This window comes from Syngnathoides biaculeatus, chromosome 9 (assembly GCF_019802595.1).
Source record: "Syngnathoides biaculeatus isolate LvHL_M chromosome 9, ASM1980259v1, whole genome shotgun sequence".
NCBI lineage: Eukaryota > Metazoa > Chordata > Actinopteri > Syngnathiformes > Syngnathidae > Syngnathoides > Syngnathoides biaculeatus.
The window spans coordinates 1,486,469-1,511,452 of NC_084648.1; the positions used below are offsets into that span (position 1 = coordinate 1,486,469).

General features: G+C 41.9%; 1 protein-coding gene across 3 annotated transcripts; it reads right to left on the reverse strand.

The window, feature by feature from the left end:
- Window positions 1–8,568: 8,568 nt before the first annotated feature.
- dennd1c (DENN domain containing 1C) lies at window positions 8,569–23,277 on the reverse strand. Of its 3 annotated transcripts, none has more exons than XM_061831006.1 (22): window positions 23,153–23,277; window positions 22,800–22,864; window positions 21,874–21,917; window positions 21,719–21,768; window positions 21,315–21,434; window positions 21,169–21,238; window positions 21,016–21,096; window positions 18,016–18,069; window positions 17,819–17,929; window positions 17,629–17,729; window positions 17,516–17,561; window positions 17,330–17,431; window positions 15,418–15,543; window positions 15,087–15,188; window positions 12,168–12,255; window positions 12,035–12,078; window positions 11,899–11,952; window positions 11,771–11,818; window positions 11,569–11,676; window positions 10,973–11,052; window positions 10,519–10,735; window positions 8,569–10,079 (listed from the first exon to the last, which is right to left on the reverse strand). In XM_061831006.1, the coding sequence occupies exons 1-22, from the start codon at window positions 23,167–23,169 to the stop codon at window positions 9,330–9,332; spliced, it is 2,478 nt and encodes an 825-aa protein (XP_061686990.1). In that variant the 5' UTR covers window positions 23,170–23,277; the 3' UTR covers window positions 8,569–9,329. The 3 variants fall into 3 exon arrangements, with proteins under 3 accessions (XP_061686990.1, XP_061686989.1, XP_061686991.1); XM_061831005.1 differs by having other exon boundaries at window positions 17,318–17,431; XM_061831007.1 differs by lacking the exon at window positions 11,569–11,676 and having other exon boundaries at window positions 17,318–17,431.
- Between the last annotated feature and the right edge of the window lie 1,707 nt (window positions 23,278–24,984).

A 24,984-nucleotide genomic window follows, 5' to 3' on the forward strand; every position in this document is an offset into this window, starting at 1 on the left:
CATGGATTAAAAAAAAAAATTAACACCAACAAAAAACAAAAACAGCATTGCCATTCAAGTGGTGGCTCATCAACCAAATTGCAACTCTCCGCTGATTTAAAAAAATGTTAAAATCTTGACCCAGTCTGTCAAAAAGCTGCAAAATACAGCGGGACAGGGGCAGGAGTGGACCGGGCCAAACAATCTGCCCTGACATTTTTGTCTTAGACTGGCCTCTCATAATTGCCAGAGCACAGCCAACTAGCAATTCATACACGTGCTCCCAGAGGGATATACTGGGTATTACTATACTCCAATTAATTGAGAAAAGACTTATATAAACAGTTTCGTTTATGTAACTGTTTCATCACAAGGTTAACGTTAGATTTGGTGTTCGGGTTAAGATTAATGTTTGCTGGAAGTCAAAGAGACAGACTGGTTTAATAACAGCAGGGACAGAAATTCTGATGATACAGATGAGGGAAGGTTTAGAATCACGCTGACATGCGACCTCAATGTAAATAGAAAACTAGTCATTGAATTTGTATGATTTATATCAAAATTATACATCCATCCATCCCTTATCTAAGCTGCCTATCCTCACAAGTGTTGGACCCATCCCAGCTATCTTTGGGCAGGAGGCCGGATACACTCTGAACTGGTTGCCAACCAATCGCAGGGCACATATGTAGCAATCACAACACTCACAATCACAATTAGGGGCAATTTAGAGTCTTGACCTCCCATTGTTTTTTGGGATGTGGGAGGGAACCGGAATGGCTGGAAAAAACTCACGCAGGCATGGGGTGAACACAAAACTCCACAAAGGAGGGTCTGGGATTTGAACCCTGGTCCACAGAACTGTACCGCAGACTAAATCACAAAATAGCTTTTTAATTCACATATGAACTTATCATCCATCTATCCATTTTCTTTCATGTTTGTCCTCATCCACAACTTTTCCCTGTTGACTTCAGGCAAGGGACGGGCTATGACCTGGACTGGTGGCCAGTTAATAACAAGGCACAAAGAGCCCAACACCCTTGTACGTTTGTGTTCACACCTGTGGACAGTTTAGTTTTCAGTGAAAGCAACGTGCCTTGCTAATGCGGGAGGAAGTTGACAATTATCACGTTATAAAGTACAAAAGCTTACAGAAATTCTGTGTAAAAGAAAAAAAAATCATTTATTTATTTAACAGAACAAGAGCAAGAGTTTGACTGTATATATTTGAACACAAGTAACATTACAAAGTCAAATGGTGTTCTTATTTGTGTGTGTGTGTGTGTGTTGTGTTAGTGAGGACATGCAACCAGTAGGAGAGGAAGAGAGGACAGAAAATGGCAGGGTAGGCCTGGATGTGGAAATGAGCAAGACAGTGGTAGTGACGAGTGGTATGGTGGAATCCTTTTAGAGTGTCTTGTGGAATTTATCAGCGAGCAAGCATCATATAATATGCATATTAGTCAACTGGCCTACGGAGGTACACTGAGGAAGGGTGGGCGCCCACCTGGATGCAGCGCGCACTCATCACCCGGGGGGGATCAATCAGGGGGCCGGCATCCAAATCCTCAGACTGAAAGGTGTTCCCCCAGCCCAATAGAAGGACCCTGACCAGGCCCCAAGTGAAGGAGCAAGGGGACTGGATCAGCAACCCCCCTCTTACCCTCACCCAGCACACCCCATTGTAGACACCCCCTCCGCCATGCCTGTAAAATGCATGGAACCCCAGAGGTGCCAACTACCACCTGAGAAGGCCAACTATGAATTCATTATTTTATCTTAGGGATTTAAAGCATTTATATAAATGTAGGATGCGAAAGATGATATGACATAAAGCTTGTTTTTGTAAGACTATACAAGCTAAAATACTGTATCAATTCAAATCTCAGATCAATTCCTTTTATAGAAAAGCAGGCAGACATTCTGAGCAGTCACAGCCTGCTAAAACCTGCTAGTGGTTCTGTCTAAAAGGTGAAATGATCAAATTTAATAATTATTTGACACTTGAGTACATGCATTAAATAGGAAGCCAGAATACCAGGAGTAAAAATTCAAACATGCAGGGACGGGGTGGACATGCAAATTGCATGCCGGAAAGTCAGAGCTGAGATTTGAACCTTCACCCTCAAAACTTGTAGACTAAGGCAGTCATGCTCAATGTAGTCGAGTCATTTTTACTGGATGTTCCGAAATGTGGGTCTGTTGCTCAATGTTTCTAAATTGCCATGCCGTGATGAGGTTTTCAGATTATTAACAGTACTATGTGTGTGTTTGTGTCTTCTGAACTAAACAATTGTACTCTGAAATAAATCATTTAAAAATATTTGCCCACCCCCCAAGTCAGCCCCCTCTGGGGGACACCACTTGCCCCCTTCCCCTTTGCATGCAACTAAATTATTCCTGTTCTTATTGTCATTTTAGAGTTCTGCAATATCATTTTGCCTTGGACAAACAACAACAACAAGAAAAACAACAACAACTTTTGCCATTCATGCTTTTATCATGACATACCTCAACAATTCTGGTGTAGATATCTGCTAGGTGAGTTACGAGCATGCAACTGAAATATAGATATCTGTAACTCTAGTTTGAAATACTGTATTAACTATCTGACTCTGGATAGTCATAATGGATAATGAATGGATGGGTATTCCCTTATTATGTAAATAATTTTGTTTCTTAACTGTGACAATTTATTTTAAAAAAGGCACAGATTTGGGACAAAATCATGGAAATTGAGTCATGATAAGGCGGGCCAAATCTGACCCCCGGGCCCTGAATTTGACACCACTGGTTATGAGTCTTCATGGATCTGACACGCAGTTTTTTTTTGGGAATGTGGGGCGGTGAGTAGTCCTCCTGGACGACATTTATAAACCGTAACGTTCTGGGAGAGCAACCACACGCCTCACAAAACTAAACAAATATTGGGTTTAAGGAAATAAAATTATTTGCTAGATGCTTTTTAGAAAAAGTTTTTTTGGGGGGTGGGTAGGGCTAAATGAAGCCCGTTTAAAAATTAAATAATGCAAATTATTATTTGTCTCTCTCTCTCTCCCCCCCCCCCCCCCCCCCCAGACAGCTGGTATGGTGTCTGCATGCGCGTGTTACTTTTCATAACGAAACGTAGAAGGAGACAAAACAAACGAGCGAGGATCTAACGTCACCTAGCGAGAATGTGAGACGCTTCTGATTGGCCGATGTTCTTCACGTGATCTACTCATTTCCATGCGGCCAGGTAGTGCGAGACCCAAAATAGTTTCGCTTGTGTTGCGGGCACTCCGTTCCTCCGCTGAATTTTCACGGATCATCTTCAAACTGAGACTTCTACAAGCGACGAACGATATGGGCAGGCTCCCAGCTTTCGGACAGGTAATTTTCTTTCAAGGAATGTTTTCAATCTGTCGCCTGGCGCTAAGAGTCCGAGTTAGTCGGTCCCTCAGCTGACTGCTCGTGGCGGCTCGGAGCAGTCAGCTGAGGGGGAACAGGTGCAGCAGGACGGGCTGCATTCCTGCCTGGCCCGCACAGGCGCGGAACCGCGTCCTGATCTGACAGTCAGCAGTACAGCAAATTGTCTATCAACATACAGTCTTGCAGTCGTGGGAAGTAACAAAGTTCAAATACTTCTTAAGTACATTTTTTTCAAGTATTGTGTATGTGCTGGAGTAGTTTTATTTCGGACTTGATTTTACGCCTTATATTTGGGCGAAAAGATTGCATACAGGGGAGTCGCCACCATTTCAGAGATAGAGGATACACATTATTGATATGATATAATTTCTTTATGAGCAAATGAAGATCCATTCAGCATCCAGCAGTGGTCAAGCGTAAAGCTCGATTAGCCAGATAATTAATTGCCTAACGGTGACACTGAACTCGACAATTAAGTAAAACATAATTAGCAATAAGCGCATTGCGCACACAATGGAAAGGATGTGAAAGTTGTGAGCTATTTTTTAAATATGATTTTGTAAAGTCCAAATCTTTGAAGTTCAGGCTTTCAATGTAGATCGATAGTCTCTGAATTCCTGATCCATGAAAGCAAAACATAACCTTAACAAGATATAAACGGATATCACCTTGGATTTAGGAAAAGTGGTAAACCTTTTTTGCCCTTTTTCTGACATGCTTTGACTCGTTCCCAAACTCAAATAGTGCAAGGGCTCCATTTGGAATCAGAAAATCATATGAAGTACACCAAAACTGTTGAGAATAGGATCAGTCATTTCCAAATACTGTATATACTTTTCACAATCGGAATAATTGCATGTGAATATCAGGTTAAAAAATGCTAATTTATAATGTTTCCCATCCCCATCAGTCGACATTTACCCCAATTTTTCATACATGCAGTGAAGAAAATAAGTATTTGAACACCCTGCTATATTGCAAGTTCTGCCACTTAGAAATCATGAAGGGATCTGAAATTTTCATTGTAGGTGCATGTCCACTGTGAGAGAGATAATCTAAAAAGAAGAATCCAGAAAACACAATGTATGATTTTTTTTAAACGATTTATTTGCGGCGAGAGAGTGAGTATATTGGTAGAAGGGTGCTGAGGATGAAGCTGTCAGGCAAAAGAGCGAGAGGAAGACCAAAGAGGTTGATGGAGGTTGTGAGGAAAGACATGAGGGCAGTTGGGGCTAGAGAGGAAGATGCAGGAGATAGGCTAAGATGGAAAAAGTTGACGCGCTGTGGCGACCCCTAATGGGACTGGCCGAATAGAAAAGACGAAGTAGACATCTACAATTCTTGTCTGCAGTTTCTGTTTTGTCCATGGTAAAATAACTGAAGAAACATTTCCAAAGTTTGGACTGGAGACCAGCATCATAGCTCAACTGTAAACAGAGTGAACGGTCTCTATTCACAGGGGTTGGGGACCAAGCTCAGTTGGGAATGCCCAAAACACTATTCTGCCACCCATGATACATTTTGTAATTTGTCTATATTAATTGTCAACTGGCTGAACCCCAAACTGTGATCCCCAAACTTTAAATATTCACAACTAATCTTCCAACATTCCCCTAGTAAAAACTGGCTTACAGAGTAGTGTTGTCTCTTTTGTGAATGATTTGAGAGGAAGAACTGTTCTTTTTAGTGAAAAAACTGGACTGAATATGTTTCTGAAACAATTTCCTCCGTTACCATGAGACAAGTGATCTGCCTGGGAGTGGAAATGATACTTTTGAAGCGTTCTTCTGACTATTTGGCAAATAACCAATGAGCAGCCAGCATGCAGTTCGGGGTGGGAGTTTAATCAACCGTACTGCAATGTGATTTCCGATTCGCCATCGTTCTCACTCACTTCTGCGAATGCGCAATGAGGCAGCGTCAGGCAGTGCCGTGCAGGCAATGGAGGGAATTAAGTTGAATTGAGTGATTCTATTTTTTTTTTCAGGGGAGGGGCTTAAGTAGAGCTGAGTAATTGAACTGTTGTACTGAGGAACCGAAGTGATTCGTTCAGTGAAATGCTGTACTGGTGCACTAGGGAGCTGAAGAGTGATTCATTTGCTTGTGATCCCCTAAGATGCGATATACTCGTATGATGAGTGATCCGTTTGCACAAGGAACTACCTACCCCGCAGTGAACCTACTTAGCTTTTGACCGCAAGCCCAGACATCCTCACAGGCATAGCCTTCGCGAGCAGCCATTTCTTCAAGCTATCAGCTAATGTTGAGTCAGTCAAGCACATAAAAACAAGCACACGAATTTACAACCCCAATTCCAATTAACTTGAAACGTTGTGTTAAATAAAAAGAGAATACAATGATTAACCCAAAATTTAATCAAATGCACAACAAAGACAAGATATTTCATGTTCAACCTGATAAACTTTGTTTTTTTTGAAAATAATCATTAACTTGGAATTTGATGTCTACAACACGTTCCAAAAAAGCTGGGATAGGGTCATGTTTACCACTGTTACATCACCTGTTCTTTTAACATTCAATAAACATTTGGGTGCTGAGGACACTAATAGTTGAAGCTTTGTAGTTGGAATTCTTTCCTTTTCTTGCTTGATGTACAGCTTCTGCTGTTCAACAGTTCGGGGTCTCCATTGTAATATTTTACGCTTCATGATGCTCCACACATTTTTAATGGGAAACAGCTCTGGACTGCAGGCTGACCAGTCTAGTGCTCACTCTCTTTTACTATGAAGCCATACTATGATAACACACGCAGAATATGGTTTGCCGTTGTCTCGCTGACAGGAGCAGGCGCGTCCATGAAAAAAAACGTTGCCTAGATAGCAGCACGTGTTTCTCTAAAACCTGTTTGTACCTTTCAGCATTAATTGTACCTTCACAGATGTGTAAATTACCCATCCCATCGCTACTAACACTGACCCATATCATCACCAATGTTGGTTTTTCCACTTTACGTCCATAACAGTCCGGATGTTTTTTTCCCCCTCTTTGGTCCGGAGAACACTGCGTCCACAACTACAAAAATAATGTGAAAGGTGGACTTTTCAGACCACAGAACACTTTTCCATTTCTCAGCAGTCCATCTTAGATGAACTCGAACTCACAGAAACCGGCGGCTTTTGTGCATGTTGTTGATAAATGGCTTTTGGTTTGCATTGCAGAGTTCGAAGTTGTTGTTGTTGTAGTGCCGAACTGTATTTGCTCACATTGGTTTTCTGAAGTGTTCCTGAGCCCATGTAGTGATAACATTTTCACATTGATGTTGTTTTTTGATGCAGTACCACCTGAGAGATTGAAGGTCACGGGCAATGAATGTTGGTTTTCAGGCTTGCTGTTTACATGCTTTGATTTCGGTAAGCAGTCGCTGACTCCATTTTGCCCTGTAGAAGGAGTAGGGGGCGGTGTATGCTGGGATATATGACTGAGCGACGCATACCATTTCATTTCCATTTGTGTGTTTGTGTAAAGACCCCAAAAGGACGACTATATTACCACTACTACTACAATACTATGTCACTGACTTTACCTCGGGGAAAATAATAAAACTGTTTATTCATTTTGGGAGTGAACAGAGTTGTGAGAACGCTGGTTTGTAATCTAGTAATGAAGTTTGACTGACCTGTCTGTTTTGTTGACATTCTCTTTCGTGCAGCTCCATCTAATGGATGGATAATGTAACCCCAGCCTCTACTCTAGGCTCTATTCTATGCGCCTTATATATGATAAAAGTTTGAAAAGAGGCCATTCATTGAAGGTGCGCCAAATAGTGCGAAAAATACGTTACATTGAGGAACATTGTCATTAAACTATTAGACTATTTTTTCCACACACTTGTTCACAAAGAGGCAAACCTCACCCCATCTTTGCTTGTGAATGACTTAACAATTCAGGGAAGCTCCTTTTATATGGCACCCACCTGTTCGCAACTAGCTTTTTGTTCCAAATATGTATTTGATGGGCATTCCTCAACTTCCTCATTCTTTTTTGCCACCTGTCCCAGCTTTTTTTGAACGTGATGTAGAAATATCTTGTCTTTGTAGTGAATGAATGGATGAATTTGTAGTGTATTCTATTAAATACAGGTTGACCGTGATTTGCAAATCATTGTATTCTGTTTTTATTTTTAACACAACATCCCAACTTCATTGGAATTTGGTTTGTATATAGCGCTTCTCAACACTCAAAGGCACTTTTCACTTATCAGATGACAATAGCAGTAAAGTGAGTAAGTCGGAACCCTGGGTGGCAGAGGCCGGTGTCGGCATGCTTTCCACCAGAATGCAGAAAAGTCAGGTCGGGTGGAGAGAGCCTAGTTGGATTGTCAGGGGATGCGGAAGGATGGTCGGTAGCTGACCTTTCTGCACGCATGTTCAACGAGTCACACCCGAAGAAGACGTCTCATTAGCGGAATGAATGAAAAGGAACTGAACGAATCTTTTGAAATGAATGCCATTTATTTGTCATTATACTACTGTACAATGAGATAGGAGAACTTTTCCTTATCAGTGCATACATTGAATGTCGAAATAGAAATCCATACATTGAAGCGGTGGATGAATCATTACCCCCATAGTTGCACTAATTTCCTTTCAGTCACAATTATACTTACACTTTGCCAGGTGTAAATTTAAAAAACACAAAAAGCCAAAGAAAAAGTAAAACAAAAGACTATTACACATTGTGATAACTTGAGCTCCCAGATTTTTTAAAAATTGTTACAAATATGTAATTAAACAAAGCACATGAGAATTCAAGAAACCTTTGTTCAAATGCACTGATGAAAATATTTTCTTATTTGCCATGCTTGGATAAAAGTTAACTAAATGTATATGAGTTTAAAAATCCTTTTCCACTGATGTTCCCCCCCCCCCCCCGCCACCCCTAACTTTTTCACACCCTTTTCGACAGCTGTCCATCACAATGACGACACAGGCATTCTTCCCGCCTACCATTTCGACACTCATCTCCACATTGGTTTTGCTGCTTTGCTTGACTCTGCTGCTGTTGCTGTGTGTCATAAAGAAGAAGAGGAGAATGGAGGGAACCTACCGTCCCAGCGCAGAGGAGAGGAAACAGGCTGGAGCAGCTGGATCTGAAAAGTATGGCCTTCCTCTCCCCTTGCCCAAAGAAGAACGCCTCATATGATTACAGCACATTACATTGAACTCCACCACTGACCGCTTTCAGCTGTTTGGATGAATATTCCCACTCATTCCTGGTGATGATGCATGCTTAGGCTTTGCGCCTCAAATTTTCTGACACACCGTACACATCTTTATTCGCCACCTTTTTATTGACATGATGGACTAAACTCTGTTACCAGTTTTTGCTGCATGAAAAAAGGAAAATGTCATTTCACTGTAGAAATTTTGCTCCATGCGAAAGTCCATCGAGTTGCCCTCAGTTTACCACAGGAGGAACTGGAACTGAATATAATATTTGAACAGAGGTTTGTTAGATTTTACTGCACTTTGCATTGTTTTTTGTATTTAAATATCTGAACGTGTATTACACTAATGAAGGATACTGGACACTATGATGCACTTTTACAATGCTCACTTTTGTAAGTAAATAATGTGTGTGTATATAAATAAAGGACATATGCACAGCACTGCTTCCTCTCTTAGCCAAGTTTCAATCTTTGTTAAAAGATACACTTCTTCTTCTTCTTTTCCTTTCGGCTCGTCCCGTTAGGGTTCGCCAAAGCGTGTCCTCTCTTTCCATCCAAGCCTATCTGATGCATCTTCTTCTCTAACACCTACAGTCCTCATGTCCTCCCTCAAAACATCCATCAACCTTATCTCTGGTCGACCTCTCGCTTTTTTGCCTGGGAGCGCCATCCTCAGCACCCTTCTACCAAAGATACAGTGACGTAATTTTTTTGGGGGCGTTGAGAAGAAGCGCATCGACTCCCCCAGTCAGTCAGTGTGGGCGCTCCATTGAGCTTCAAACCTCTTTTTAAGTTCTGACACCTTGACAGGAGTTGGGCCTCCTCGCGCATGATTGATGGTGCTGTTAACATCTGAATGGGTCGTTGAATCAAACGACTGATATATTTGAGCAATGTCACTGCTGTTTCCTGGTCCGTTAGTCTCCACCAAGTCCTTATTCTTGGTCTTCTTCAGGACCCCTTCACTGGATACATGAGACTGGAGGCCCAGTTCTTCACTTTCATCTCTTAGCTTTCCACTTCCCTCCTCTGTTGGATCTACATGTACTTCAGGTGTTCTATTTTCATCAGGTTTCTCATTCCTACTCAGATTGGCACCATCTTCCGTCTTTTTCAACCCTTCGTCCTCATTCCGCTCAGGTGTTTCCTCCACGGGATATTGTTTAAAAGTCACTGTTTTTTCTGGCTCATTCTTTGGGTTTTCTGCCTCAAACTTCGCTTCCTTTGAACAATTTATGTTTTGGATTCCTACTGCATGCTGCCCCTTTATTGCTACCTTCTTTTCCTCCGGTTTATCTCCAATGCCTCTTATCATCTCGTGCTCTCTTGCACATGCTGATGCATAGCTGACAGCCTTGTTTGGGTCAAGATTCAGATAATTTGAGTTCTCAGTCAGTGTTGGCACCTCCTCTGACTGATCTGGATTCCAGCTGTGAAGGCTGCCACTGCCATTCGTGGACAGAGGGAGGCTCTCCTGGCTGGAGTTGACCGGACGAAGCTAAAAAAACAACAGTAGTAGTTCAGCATATTTATAGTTGGTACACCAGCACAACTGAGTACGATACCAATGTAACGGGCTAAAGGATGAAAACTTGGTGAAAATTCCACCTCCAAAAATAAAAACTGTGATTTTGTGCACCAGAAATTAGATTTTTTTTTATTCATTCTGATAAAGATGAGAAACAAAAATAATACACCCTAAAATGGTAGACATAACAGAATTGAAACATTGATAGACTTTTGACAAAGACCAAAAAAAGAACAGATCTAAAAAATTACAATAACTACAAAAAACACCGTAAAAGAGATTCATTTATCAAATTGTTAATAACTAAGCAGCGGTGGACCACATCATACTGAGTGTACAATATGCTAAACTCCATACTTAATAGTTTCTGCAGTATTATGTATATTTATTCATGTATATGTGTATTTACCTTTGTAATATAGTCATTAGTGTCAGGTCCAAACAGATCCAGGCTGCGTGTGCCATAAAGGAGGCCACAGTCGTGTGAACTGCGGCTGCCGAGTGTGTCAAAGATTTCGCTGAGAAGATCCATTTCCTCTGAATCACACACAAATGACTCTTCCTCATCTTCCTCTTCACCCTTTTGAACCTCAGAGTCAGGCGTGACCACTTGACCAGCCATCAGCCTTCATATAGAAGGACACACACAAATATACACATACATTTAATGTACCACATTACACTTTCACGAGGTGAAAATGAAAAAGAGTGAAGTGAAATGTCATCAGGGCTCCAGCCAAACTGTTAACACAAAGTTGTAAGCAAAACTCCATGTCCAACATGTCATGGTAAGTTTAAACGGTCAGTGAATTGGCAAACAGGTAACAAGTCTCGATACTTGGCCACTGTTATATGTCTCTCACCCATTCCGTGCATCTCCAGCTGCCGTGGTTCCCTTGCCCCGGGCGACGCCATGTTTGTAACCAGGCCGACGAGGACGTGGCTAATGTGCAATGTGTGAGTAAAAAAAATAATAAATAAATCACCAACCCCGAAAAAAAAAAAAAAATTAACAGTGATGGACAGAAAAGTAGTGATGAAATTGCAAAGCAAAACAAAAGTTATACAAGACATTAGAAGAAAGCATTGGATATTGTTTATTTTTCAAGCGACTGGCAAGTATGGAAAGACTGAGCATTTATTCAATATCACTCATATCCAACTTAAGATCTTTGCTGGTGATGTAGATAAGCTTGAGAAATTCTATTGATCTGATTTCAGTCCTCTTGACAGAAAAACATCTAGAATTTAGAAATGCAGGGATGACTTAATTCATACTTCACATTTACTGTGGCACCATGAAGATCAAATTACATCCCAAATTATGGAAAAAATGGGTTTGGCAAAGTATGTCCCTTTAAGATGGATATCGAGGAATTTGAATAAATGCTTAAACAGCTTACCACAGACAGAGTAGATTTTGCTGGTGATTTTATGTGGTTTTTTTTTTTTTTTTTACCATTCCAAAGTGTTGGGTAATTGGTAGACGATTTTGCAGGCAGTCAGACTGAGCACAATGGTACGACACAGATCCACCTCTTTGAAAGCCCTGTGTTTGATTGTAGGCCTGTCTTGCACACAAGTACACCCAGAATACACTTGTTGGTGGAGCCACAAATGTATCAGGCAAGTATCACCGCAGTCATTCTGCTAACTCTCACCTTATGTTTCAACCTGCTTTTCAAACCTGAACTTGCGATGCCTTTTGCCTGGTTAAAAACAGAGTAAACACAGTTATTCCACTAAAGCAGACACTCCTTTCAGTAAACACTCCGCAGCTTCCACTCACCCATATATTATTTGTTTTGGACTTTATGTTGAAGATCAGGGCCCCTCTCCCTTTCTGTCAAAGGTACAGTACAGTGGGATTCTGAATTCCACAACAATAGGGCAACATTTTTTTCTTTTGGATCATTACAACTTACCTTCTTTAAATTATCAACTGCCTGTTGATAAACTTTACTCTTTCCTGCAAAAAAAGACAAACAAAGAGATACCGTAGGTGACAGTCCACCCTCCACAATGGCTCTCCACTGTAACACACAGTATATACTATACCTGTTGTTTCACACTCAAGGATCACCTCTTCAAAGAGGTCGTGGGGTAAATTCCCTGTGTTCAGAATATCCACGCGTCCATCAATAAACTGAAAGTATTTCACAAAATAGTAATGAATACTAATATATCATCATTTCGGGGATGGCACTGTCTTCAAAGCAATTTCATATGATGACTGCCCCTCCACAAAATAAGCCCGTTCATTGTTCAAGTACATGCATGTACTTGTCCGAGGTGCTGAGCTGGTGTTGCCTTGCACCTGTTCACCTCAATAAAAACACACTCTATTACCATATTGATGTTCAATATCTACTGATACAGATGGGGCACATGCATGGCCTTTGTCCTGCTCAGTAAACCAACCAAATGAACAGGTATGGTAAGTCAATGTGTGTCAGGCAGTAACTTACAGAAAGCAGCAGAACACAACTGAAAGCAAAATCTTGCCTACAAAACTGATAATGTTATCACAGTATTTGGTCACTCCAATTGGTGTTCCGACAGAAGATTTTTACACATTTTTACTAGTAATAATCCATATACTGCAGCACTAAATGAGATGTGCAAGCATCTATTCATTTTGAAATTGCTTGTCCTTATTAAGGTCAGCTGGAGAACCCTGGACTGGTCTTCAATCAATCCCTGGGCATGACTAGAAAAATAACCATACGAATTAGTCTTCGGACTGTGGGAGAAGGAAGGCAGAGTACCTACAGAAAACCCCTGCAAGAACGGGGGTGGGAGGGTGGGTAACAATATCCACACTGAAAAAATGATCGAGTCAAAGAACTACTCATTCGGAAGTGCTAGCAACTCGTCCACTGTGCTGCCCAAGAAAGACAAAATATAAATTGTAGTGAAAATGATATATTGTAACAACGGCAGTGAAATAATTAAAAAAATGAGCAAGTTCATCCATCCATTTTTTGATCCGCTTATCCCTACAAGTGTCATTGAGTGCAGGAGCTTATCCCAGTTATCTTCGGGCAAGAGGCGGGGTACTCTCCAAACTGGTTCTTAGGAAATTGCAGGGCACAAATCAACAATCAGTCACATACTCACATTCACACCTAATGTGAAGAAAATAAGTATTTGAACACCCTGCTATATTGCAAGTTCTCCCACTTAGAAATCACGGAGGGGCCTGAAATTTTCAGCGTAGGTGCATGTCCACTGTGAGAGAGATAATCTAAAAGGAAAAATCCAGAAATCACAATTGATTGTTTATTTTAACCATTTATATGTGTGATACAGCTACAAATAAGTATGTGAACACCTGAGAAAACCAATGTAAATATTTGGTACAGTAGCCTTTGTTTTCACTTACAGAGGTCAAACGTTTCCCGTAGTTGTTCACCAGGTTTACTCACACTGCAGGAGGGATTTTGGCTCACTCCTCCACACAGATCTTCTCTAGATCAGAGAGGTTTCTGGGCTGTCGCTGAGAAACACGGAGTTTCAGCTCCCTCCAAAGATTTTCTATTGGGTTTAGGTCTGGAGACTGGCAAGGCCACGCCAGAACATGGATATGCTTCTGAGAGAGTCACTCATTGGTTTCCCTGGCTGTGTGCTTAGACCCAGCCACGACCCATCTTCAATGCCCTAACTGAGGGAAAGAGGTTGTTCCTAAATTGTCACAATATGTGGCTGCGGTCATCCTCTTCTTAATACAGTGCAGTCGTCCTATCCCATGTGTAGAAAAACACCCCCAAAGCATGATGCTACCACCCCCATGCTTCACAGTAGGGATGGTGTTCTTGGGATGGAACTCATCATTCGTCTTCCTCCAAACACAGTTAGTGGAATTATGACCAAAAACCTCCATTTTGGTCTCATCTGACCACAAAACAAATGGTCATTGGCAAACTTAAGACAGGCCTTGACATGCGCTGGTTTAAGCAGGGAACCTTCCGTGCCATGCTTGATTTCAAACCATGACGTCTTGGTGTATTACCAACAGTCACCTTGGAAACGGTGGTCCCAACTCTTTTCAGGTCATTGACCAAGTCCTGTTGTGTTGTCCTGGGCGGATCATTGAGACCCCACGAGCTGATATCTTGCATGGGGCTCCACTCCGATTGAGATTGACCGTCATGTTTAGCTTCTTCCATTTTCTAACGATTGCACCAAAAGAGGACCTTTTTTTCACCAAGCTGCTTGGGAATTTCTCCATAGCCCTTTCTAGCCGTGTGGCGTTGTACACTTTTGTCTCTGGTGTCTTTGGACAGCTCTTTGCTTCGTGGCCATGTTACAAGTTTGAGTTTTACTGATTATTTGAGGTGGACAGGTGTCTTTATGCAGCTAACGACCTCACGCAAGTGCATCTGATTTAGGATAGTACATGGAGTGGAGGTGGACTTTTGATGGCGAACAAACAGGTCTTTGAGGGTCAGAATTCTAGCTGAATGACAGGTGTTCAAATACTGATTTGCATCTGTATCACACAAATAAATCGTTAAAAAATCATGCATTGTGATTTCTGCATTTTTCTTTTTAGATGATCTCTCTCCCAGTGGATATGCACTTATGATGAAAATTTCAGACCCCTCCATGATTTTTAAGTGAGAACTCGCAATATAGCAGGGTGTTGAAATACTTATTTTCTTCACTGTCAGGCCAATTTAGAGTCTTCATTTAACCTACCGTGACTGTTTTTGTGGTCTGGGAGTAAACCAGAGTGCCCGGAGAAAAGCCACGCAGGCATGGGGAAAACATGCAAACTCCATACAGGGAGGGTCGGGATTTGAAACACAATCCTCAGAAATGTCAGGCAGAGCAAGTCACATAAGTAGAATGGTCTGTAATTATTTTTTTATGTCCCCCCACAGCCCCACCCCTCCATTTTTTTTCCAATGATTATATCCATCACAGGTCTAATTGGATTTTGTGCAATAGAGAGTAGCAAACTGAGACTTGTACCTGTTTGAAAAACTGTAAATGAATGGCACTCTGAAGAAACTGCCTCATACTGGGCGACTTGTGATCTAAAAAAAGATCCTTATTGAAGTATACTTCACCCCCCTGTAAACAAGCATACAAACAAATATATAATATGAGTAATATAAAATGCACATGAAAATGATGAATTTAAGCTTGAGAAACATGTGGATCCAATTATTTAAAGTAGCAGAAAGTAAAATAATACGAATGAGAACATTGTCAGAACTGTAAAGAAAAAACAAACAAAAAAAAAGATACAAATACCAAAGACATTTGAGTCCATTCCAAGCCACGTTATTGAGAAACCAACCTTAAGAATCTGGAGCGCGTCATTGTACCCTCCAAAGAGGACAGACTGGGCTTTGAGGAAGGCCCGTGAGACCCCACAACCAGAAGACACCGCCTGACGCTTCAAACACAACTTCAGCCCAGACATCTGGGGAGAGACACACTAAATTTAGAACTGGTTATATGAGGGGATATAATAAGGCTATAGCCAATTGTTCAAATGCCAGAGAATTGTGATCTAATAAAAAAATAGATAAAGTGTATTTGTGTACTTCAAATCTTTTTACTGTGACCCACAGTATAACCTGAACAACTGATTGGAATAATAAAAAAAGTAAAATAAAAATTTGAGACGGGAAGTGAAAATAAATGACTGAAATGATGAGGTGGTGGCCGGTTGGTTACCACATTTGCCTCACAATTCTAATGACCTGGGTTCAAATCTGTCCTCACCCATGTGGAGTTGTGATCTTCTCCCCGTGCGTTATCTCTCGGTACTCCGTTTTCCTTCCAATTCCCCAAAACATGAACGGTAGGTTAGTTGAAGACTAAATTGCCCTTAGGTGTGAATGTGAAAACGAATATTTGTTTGTTTGTAAGTGTCCTGCAATTGTCCGTGTATCAGTTATGGGTGCAACCCGACTCTCGCCCGAAGATAGCTGGGATTGGTTCCAACATGCCCATGACCCAAGTGAGGATGTATGGTTAAAAAAATGGATGGATGGTTTGTTGGGGTTGCATAAATATGCCCAGACTCTTATAATTGGTATGAGGTTGTGTTCAGAATGTAAATGTGGTTGGTTAATTTTCAATGCTGCCCCTCACCAGTTCTAGGAGGGTGGGTACACTTCATATCACATCATTTCAATTGTTCATTTTTACTTACCCTTTTGAAAAGCTTAAAACAAAATCAATTGAGTTGTGCAGGTTATAATAATAATAATAGGCGGGTTTCATGTTCTCCTTGTGCCTGCATGGATTTTCTCTGGGCACTCCAGTTTCCTCCCATCCCAAAAATATGCAACATTAATTGAACACTCTAAATTGCCTCACAGTGTGATTGTGAGTGCGACTCTTGTCTGTCTTGATGTCCCCTGCAATTGACTGGCAACCAGCTCAGGGTATACCCTGCCTTCTGCCCGAAGACAGCTGGGATAGGCACCAGCACTCCCACGATGCTTGTGAGGATAAGAAGCTAAGAAAATTGATGGATGGATGGAATAATAGGCGGCATGCTGGGGGAGCTGCGAAGCACTGGCCTCGCAGTTCTGAGGACCGGGATTCAAATCCTGGCCCCACCTGTGCGGCGTTTGCATGTTCTCCATGTGCCTGCATGGGTTTTCCCTGGGGAATCTGGTTTACCCCCACATCCCAAAAACACACATTCAGTGGAGACCTTAAATTGCCCTTATTTGTGATCGTGAGTACGAGTGGTTATTTGCGATTCGCTGGAAAACAATTCAGGGTGTACTCCGTCTCCTATCTGTAGATATCTGGGATGGGCTCCAGCACTCCCGCGACCCTTGTAAGTGTAAGCGGCTTAAAAATTGGATGCATGGATGGATGGATGGGTTTCCTTACAAACAATGGCATCTTCTTGTACCAGCAAATAAAAGCTGAACCGTTGATCTTTTATCTTAAATAAATGTTTGCATATTAAGCTCAAGAGTTTTGGCCTCACGGTTCAAAGACTTTTGGATGGCAGTATACACCCATAGCCGTGTTCATGGTCACAGGAAAGACTAAAACCTTTGACAGATGATTTTGTCAGACTACAGGTACCCTCCGGACTGGTTGTCAGTCAATGACAGAGATGACCCCCCCACCATCTGAAGGACACCTGTGTAAACCACTACACTAGCAAGGTAGGGTGCATATTTTTTCCAAAATACACACTGTATTACACACGTATGCACACACACATGCTCTGGTACCACATCTGAAGGTATCTTCTTCAGGTCATTGAAGGGAGTTTCCAATGTGTTTGTATCCACATTCAAAATGACAACTTCCTCCATCCCTTGACTCCTCACCTTCTGCCAAATCCACACTGTGATTAAGGTTGGGTGTTCATTGATTTGTTAGTATTATTGTGAGTTTACTTTTATGTAGTTTCTTACCTCAGCTAAGCTGCTGTGTACCCCAATAAGGTATGGCATGGGTGCACTGTAAGAGGTATGAACATATGTGACATATACTCGTAGAAATGCAGACGACAAACTGCCAGATTTACCAACAATAGTCCAGAAGGTGAGGTGGCAGGACTGGGATGAAGATGTGTTGCCAGTGCATCGGGTACAACAAAGCCTCAAGTGCGTGTACACAAGATGTGAGCTACAAAAAACACATTACCACACAATATGTGTATGTGGAAAGATTACATGAAATGTAATGCAATCTAATGAAATGAATACAGTACATACAGTGCTGAGTTTGTGAGCAAATATTAAAATGCGTCTCTCAAACAGCATGCTGGCATAGAGATGCAGAAGGTTCGTCACATCTACCGCCACGATCAATTCTGTCAAGTTCCTCTGGTATTTACACACATGTAAATCCAAATACAGTCATGCTGTTAGCAAGAAACTTTGAGACGCTACATTTAAACTCAGATACTCACATTTTCAGGAATGGATGGGAGACCTCTAGGATCAGGAGCAATGAAGTATGGAACCTTATCAGAAAGAATCCACATTATTTTGGGTAATAATCAAGGAATGATCAAGGTAAACATGTGCAGTTTGACGTTACAGGTACATTGAAACACCACAATGGTCATAACACATGAGGATTGCTGGTTAGAGAAAGACCAGCTCTGTCAAAGTAGTCTAAAAAAAAAAAAAAAAAAAAAAAAATGATCTCAACATTACTGTGCAGTCCCCTTGAAACCAAAAATGGAACCTGTTGCAACATTCCCTATGCTGCTCAGTACAATGTACACATTCAGGGTACAGCTAGCCTCTAGCTCAAAATTAAAATGTACTTGTAAATGTACTTGTAAATGTACTTCGGGAGTGATTCTGGTAAAAACATCTGCCTCACAGTTCTGAAGAACTAGGGTTTGAAAGTGGCCTTCCCTCTGTTGTATTTGCAGGTTCTCCCTCTGCCTGTGTGGGTTTGTTCCAGGTACTCTGGTTTCCGCCTCAGGAAACCCAGGCTCTGAGGAAGGCGTATCAGTGGAATTGAGGTGGTCTTGGAAGTATTCTCCCCACTGACTCACAACGTCCCAAGTCAAGGTCAGCAGTGCCCCATCCTCACTACACACAGTGTTGACAGTGCACTGGTTCTCCCTCTTGAGATAGCAGATAGTGGACCAGAATTTCTTCAAATACATCTGGAAGTCTTTCTCTATGACCTCACTGAATTCCTGCCATGCCCGACTCTTTGCTTCAGTGACAACCAAATCTGCATTCTGCCTGGCCATTTGGTACCCATCAGCTGCCTCACGGGTTTCCAAAGGCCAAAAATTCCCCATAGGGCTCCTTCTTTAGCTTAACGACATCCCTCACCATTGGTGTCCACCAACCGGTTTGAGGATTCCCATCATAACAGACAATGACCACCTTACGGCCACTGCTCTGGTGTACCACCTCATTGATGGAGGCAATGAACAACTCAATGTCCCCCGCATTCCCCGGAACATGAGCAAAGTTCTTTCGGAGGTGGGAGTTAAAATTCTTTCTGACAAGGGATTCTGCCAGGCGTATTCAGCGGGCCTCACAATACAATTAGGCCTGCCATGTTGAACCAGCATCTTCCTCCACCATCGGAGCCAAGTCACCACCAGATGGCGATCCTACCTGGCTAATCCTATCTCTTCACCTGAGTCTCCAAGACATGTGGTCGGAAGTTCAATGACACTATTATAAAGTCAATAATTTAACTTGGGTTCCAAGTGCACATATGGACATCCTTATACTGGAATATGGTATTTATTATGGACAGTCTGCGATGAGCACGGAACTCTAGTAACAGAACACCAGTCAGGTTCTGATTGGGGGTTTCCCCAATCATGCCCTTACAGGTCCCACTGTCATTTCTCATGTGAGCATTGAAGTTACCCAGCAGAACCTTAGAGGAAGTGCTGGAGGGCGCTCACCATGGGAACTCCAAAAAGGGACGGTAGTCTGAACTCTTGTTTGGTGCAGAGGCACAAACAACATATAGGTGGAAGGAGGCTACCGTATCATCCACTGGGGTGAACCCCTACATACAGGTGCTGAGCCGGGGTCCAATAAATACACCCATATCTGCTTGCCGCCTCTCACCGTAGGCAACTCCAGAATGGAATCGAGTCCTATGACTGAGTACCAAGAGAGGAACTGTGGTACTGCATGGGTAAGTCTGGTGTGGCAGAGAAATATGTTAGAATAGTACAGGACATGTATGAGGGCAGTAGAACAGTGGTGAGGTGTGGCGTAGGCCTAACAGAAGAATTTAAGGTGAAGGTGGGACTGCATCAGGGATCAGCTCTGAGCCCCTTCCTGTTTGCAGTGGTAATGGATAGGCTGACAGATGAGGTTAGACTGGAATCCCCTTGGACTATCATGTTCGCAGATGATATTGTGATATGCAGTGAAAGCAGAGAGCAGGTGGAGGAACAATTAGAAAGATGGAGGCACGCATTGGAAAGGAGAGGAATGAAGATTAGCCAAAGTAAAACAGAATATATCTGCGTGAATGAGAAGGGTGGAGGGGGGAGTGTGAGGCTACAGGGAGAAGAGATAGCGAGGGTGGTTAGGTTCAAATACTTGGGGTCAACAATACAGAGCAATGGTGAGTGTGGTAAGGAAGTGAAGAAACGGTTCCAAAGAGGGTGGAACAGCTGGTGAAAGGTGTCTGGTGTTCTATGTGACAGAAGACTCTCTGCTAGGACGAAGGGCAAAGTTTACAAAACAGTGGTGAGGCCGGCCATGATGTACGGATTAGAGACGGTGGCACTGAAGAAACAACAGGAAACAGAACTGGAGGTAGCATAAATCAAGATGCTGAGGTTCTTGCTTTGAGTGAACAGGTTGGATAGGATTACAAATGAGATCATTAGAGGGACAGCCAAAGTTGGATGTTTTGGAGACAAGTTTAGAGTGAGCAGACTTTGATGGTTTTGACACATTTCAGTCAAAAAGTGAGAGGAAGACTGCAACTCAAAGAAGGTTGATGGATGTTGTGAGGGAAGACATGAGGACAGTGAGTGTTAGAGAGGAAGATGCTCGAGATAGGCTTAGATATAAAAAGATGACACGCTGTGGCAACCCCTAACGGGACAAGCTGAAAGGAAAAGAAGATTCAGAATAGAATTTTACTGCTGTGTTAAGTGTTAGTTAATTAGTTAACTAACTAATTAATTATTCATACAGCAGTGTGCGGTCAGAAATTGTCATGGGGTCACAACTTATTCACTGAAGGGTTTAGATTTATGATGATGGAAGCAACCTTGTGTGTATGTGTAGACACAAACGCACGTACGAACACATGTAGACACACATGGTACACACAACAGACTCCTACAAATACATGCACACACACTGACACACGCACGCACACACAAACCATGATAATAAAATAAGCAAATATTTTTAGATCATGTTTATAAGTGTGATGTATATAATTTGAGATTTACCATCTGCAGTGTGATGGAATCAGCTGTCAGTGGTATGTGCTGCCTGTACAATGTAGCAAGTACCATTTTCATCTCATTGGTCTGTTAAGCACACAAAAGTGTTCAGTGTAATCATGTTTATTTGGAAAATACTAGACTTCATGAAAAACTCACCTGCCCCTTTGCAATGTAGTCAGCTAGAGTATTGAGGAATTTATAAAAGACCTCAAACCATGGAAGATAACTGTAAAAACAATCATTGTATCATACTCCAGGAGGGATTTAATTAGGCGTGAGCCTTTGCCCTGAAATATTCAAACCTGAGGATGCAAAGGCACGTTCGAGCACTGTTGGTGAGGCGACAGAAGCCAAAGCGTTGAAATCCCTCAAGATCAGTCAGAACAAAAGTAAAGTGCTGCACGGTCCCTCCTACGCTCACCCTGAATAAAAGAGGTTGTCGGAAATAGAGTGTAGTCCACCGCTAGTTTGAACTAAAAACTAGAACACAACAAAAATGCAGTCATGTTTGCTCAATCATGCTGTGATAAGCTACAACTTCTGCTTTTAGTATCATGTAGTCTGGTAAGTGTAAGACAAAAGATGATAAAGAAGGTGGCTTTATTGTATGAGGTACTGTATGGGCAAAACAAATCACATTTACCAGGCACATGCAGGATAGTTTTTGTTTGCACCCTTTTTGGCAAAATAATGATGAAAACCTCACCTTTGTATGTCATATGGGAAGCAGAATGTAGATAATGTTTGACAAGATTCCTACAAGGCAGGTCATTGCTTTTAGTGATCAAAGCATCATTTAAAATTGACAGTATATAATGGCATGCAGGGAGGTATGTCAAGCAGATGCAAACAAGCGTCTACCTTATCTCTGAAGTCATCTGGAAACTGAAGACCTACACCAGGATCTGTAGCACAGGAATACCTGAATAATACTGTTCTCCATCCTTTATTAAACCAAGCCATATTACGCTACAAAAATATCATGGCACTAATCCATCATCCAACCATCCATTTTCTGAGCCGCTTATCCTCACAAAAGTCGCAGGAGTGCTGGAGACTATCCCAGCAGGAGGCAGGGTACACCCTGAACGGGTTGCCAGCCAATCACAGGGCACATAGAGACAAATGGCGACACTCACAATAACACCTTGGGGCAATTTAGAGTGTCCAATTAATGTTGCATGTTTTTGGGAAGTGGGAGGAAACCGGCGTGCCTGGAGAAAACCCACACGGGCACGTGGAGAACATGCGAACTCCACACAGGCGGACCGGGATTGAACCCTGAACCTCAGAACTGTGAGGCCAAGGCTTTACAGCTGTCACCATGCTGCCCTGTCACCTTTAATATTTTCAAAACCACAACAACGACAATAAATGCTCGCTATCATAAATTAATGCGGCCTGTTAATAAAATGTTTGTTTAGGGTCATGCCTGCAGACAGATCACATTTGTGTTTCCTTCTGGTTCAAAGCAACAGGACGGGTGGTTTTCAAACCAGAGAACAGGAAGTACCCTTTGTTACAGTGGTTTGTGTTTGTATCAACTGTGTAAAGCAGTTGTTCATCTTAGATCACTTTGTATTACTCTCACCAGTGCATACTGTAAATACAGTATGTAAAAACTGTAATCTTAATTGTATATATAGCAGATGTATCTAATGAGCAATTTCTGTGGCAGAACCATTCCACTTGTAAATTTGTTTGCAGATTGGATAAAGTTGCTCTGTTATATAATGGAAACTGAAACACTGGCAGACCTTGGTGCAAGATCGCCAAAAGGGACTTACCTCTGTCTCTGGCTATAGGACATGTTGCCTCAAAGAATACATTGAATGCTCTATCAGGGTTTTGTCTGTGAAAACAAAGACAAGAGAGGACCCATCACACCAAATACACTATGTCCTTACGAATACACTTCTCAGGCAAGGATGATGGATGGTTGCCTGTGACAAACAGTTTCGTTTTTCCTTTTTGTTCGTTTCAAAGTTAGGGTCACTTGTTGAGTGCAATGTACGTAGCTACCCGTTGCAGGAAACTTTCAGATATGAGAGGAAGTGAAAAAAAAAAACACACACACACACAACCACAGAAGTTTTCACATCATAAATTGTCAGATGGAAGAGTAACGTGATTAACTTACCTGAGTCTCGAGCCCATGCTGCCTTAGTGGAACTGGGCCCATGTGTCTGAGAACTTCAGCAGGTGAACTCTGATGGCGTACACAAAGACAGAGAGAAAGAGTAGTGGAAGTCTGCACAATCAGCGCTGTCTGCGTGTGACTGAACACTTCCTGCTTGATGTCAGTGTTGTGTCACTGTCTGTCTGCATGTATATATCAAAAAAATTGATGTTCACTAAATTATGATGGGGACAGCAGTTCTTTGGAGTGCACTGAATCACTCAAATCAGTTCTTGAAAAAGACTCGTTTGAAAGATTTGTTCTCTGAATCGTTAATTCTTTTTCATAAAATAACTTAAGTGCTTCCTCATTCCGTTAATGATCCATCCCTGAGGTTCATGTTCACACAACACATTCACTGAAGCGCTATATCAATTGTTGTGATGTACTGTATTGTAAAGTAGGCAAGGCAGGGACATTAAAACCCCCCCCCCAAAAAAAAAACTTTTGGCAAAATGATCACCTACCTTTCTTTCCCTAAAGAAAATCTCGAACACCCACCCGCCTTCGGTTGTGAGTCGTGACCAAGCGTTCAGTGAGTTCAGCTACCGAAGATTCTAGGGGTCTTCTGATGCCGGCGTGACTTTTCTGCGTTCCGGTGAACAAAATCGCTGGCACCAGTATCTATCACCCGGCATTCCTGCTTACTTACCTCACTGTTAATGTCTCAAAATTAGCTGTTAGCTTGAAGAAACGGTTGAAAGTGAACGATATTACTGCGAGGACGTCAGGACTTCCAGTTGTCAAACGAATCACTCATTGAACTAGTACATGACTCCTCAGCGGATCACAAATGAACGAATCACTTTTTAGTTTCTCAGTACACCAGTTCACTGAATGAATCTCTCAGTTCACTTAAGTTCCCACCCCCTGCCAGCCGCTGCTGCTGGTCACTCGCTGAAATGAGTGGCAACGCTGGTGGATTGCAAATCAGTCCTGCCCTCACCTGCACACTTGCTTCTCATTGGGTATTCACAAAATATTCAGAAGTGAGTGACAGAATGGTTCAATACTTCCATATCTGCTCCCAGGAAACTCGGCAGGCGGCAGCATAGCAAAGGAATGAAGCATTTCATTAACTGATTTGGTCCAGTTTATTCACGATAAAGATTCGCTCTTCTGAAAAAAATGGCTGCTAAAGAAACAGCACTAGACTAAATCCAAATCCCCATTTTATTATTTTGAATGATGTAATGCATACACTAATGACAATCCTATGAGAACAGTTTAAAAAATGTCGACATTAAAAAGATAAGAATGATCATTTTAGAGATGCATAATTACACATATATTACAATATTATTACATTTCCTTTATTTAGTATACTTCATGTAGTGACACGAGAGGAAAAAAATATTAGCTCTCTCATAGGGGTACTGGGCAATTATACACCACTGCAAATTACATGGACATAAAATCGTTTTTCCTTCTCCACGATGTACCATCGCAATGTCTACATCACCAAAGATACTGCACCAATCCATCTGTTGGTCTTCCACTTCATTCTTCATTCATCCATGAAGAAGACCCTCAGATACCGGAAAACATTCACTTGGGGCAGTGACTCTTCATAGATCGGAAACTCAATCCTTTTCAAACTGACCACCATCGCTTCAGATTTGGATGTGCTGGTTTCCATTCCAGCTGTTTCACACTAAGCTGCTAATTCCTTCAGTGAGAGTTCAAGATCACTAATGCCATAAAAACCCATTCATACGTAAAATCCAGACTGTAACCCTGAATTAACACAACTAGACCTCCTTAACTCTTGAGTCCATAAATGTAATCACAAT

What these genes read in the sequence shown, in the direction of transcription:
- dennd1c (XM_061831005.1), bottom strand. An exon ending in TCCCATCCATTCCTGAAAAT is followed by an intron (nt 17,930 to 18,015) that starts GTGAGTATCTGA and finishes TGTAAATACCAG; the next exon opens with AGGAACTTGACAGAATTGAT. An exon ending in CTAATGACTATATTACAAAG is followed by an intron (nt 10,080 to 10,518) that starts GTAAATACACAT and finishes TTGTTTTTTTAG; the next exon opens with CTTCGTCCGGTCAACTCCAG.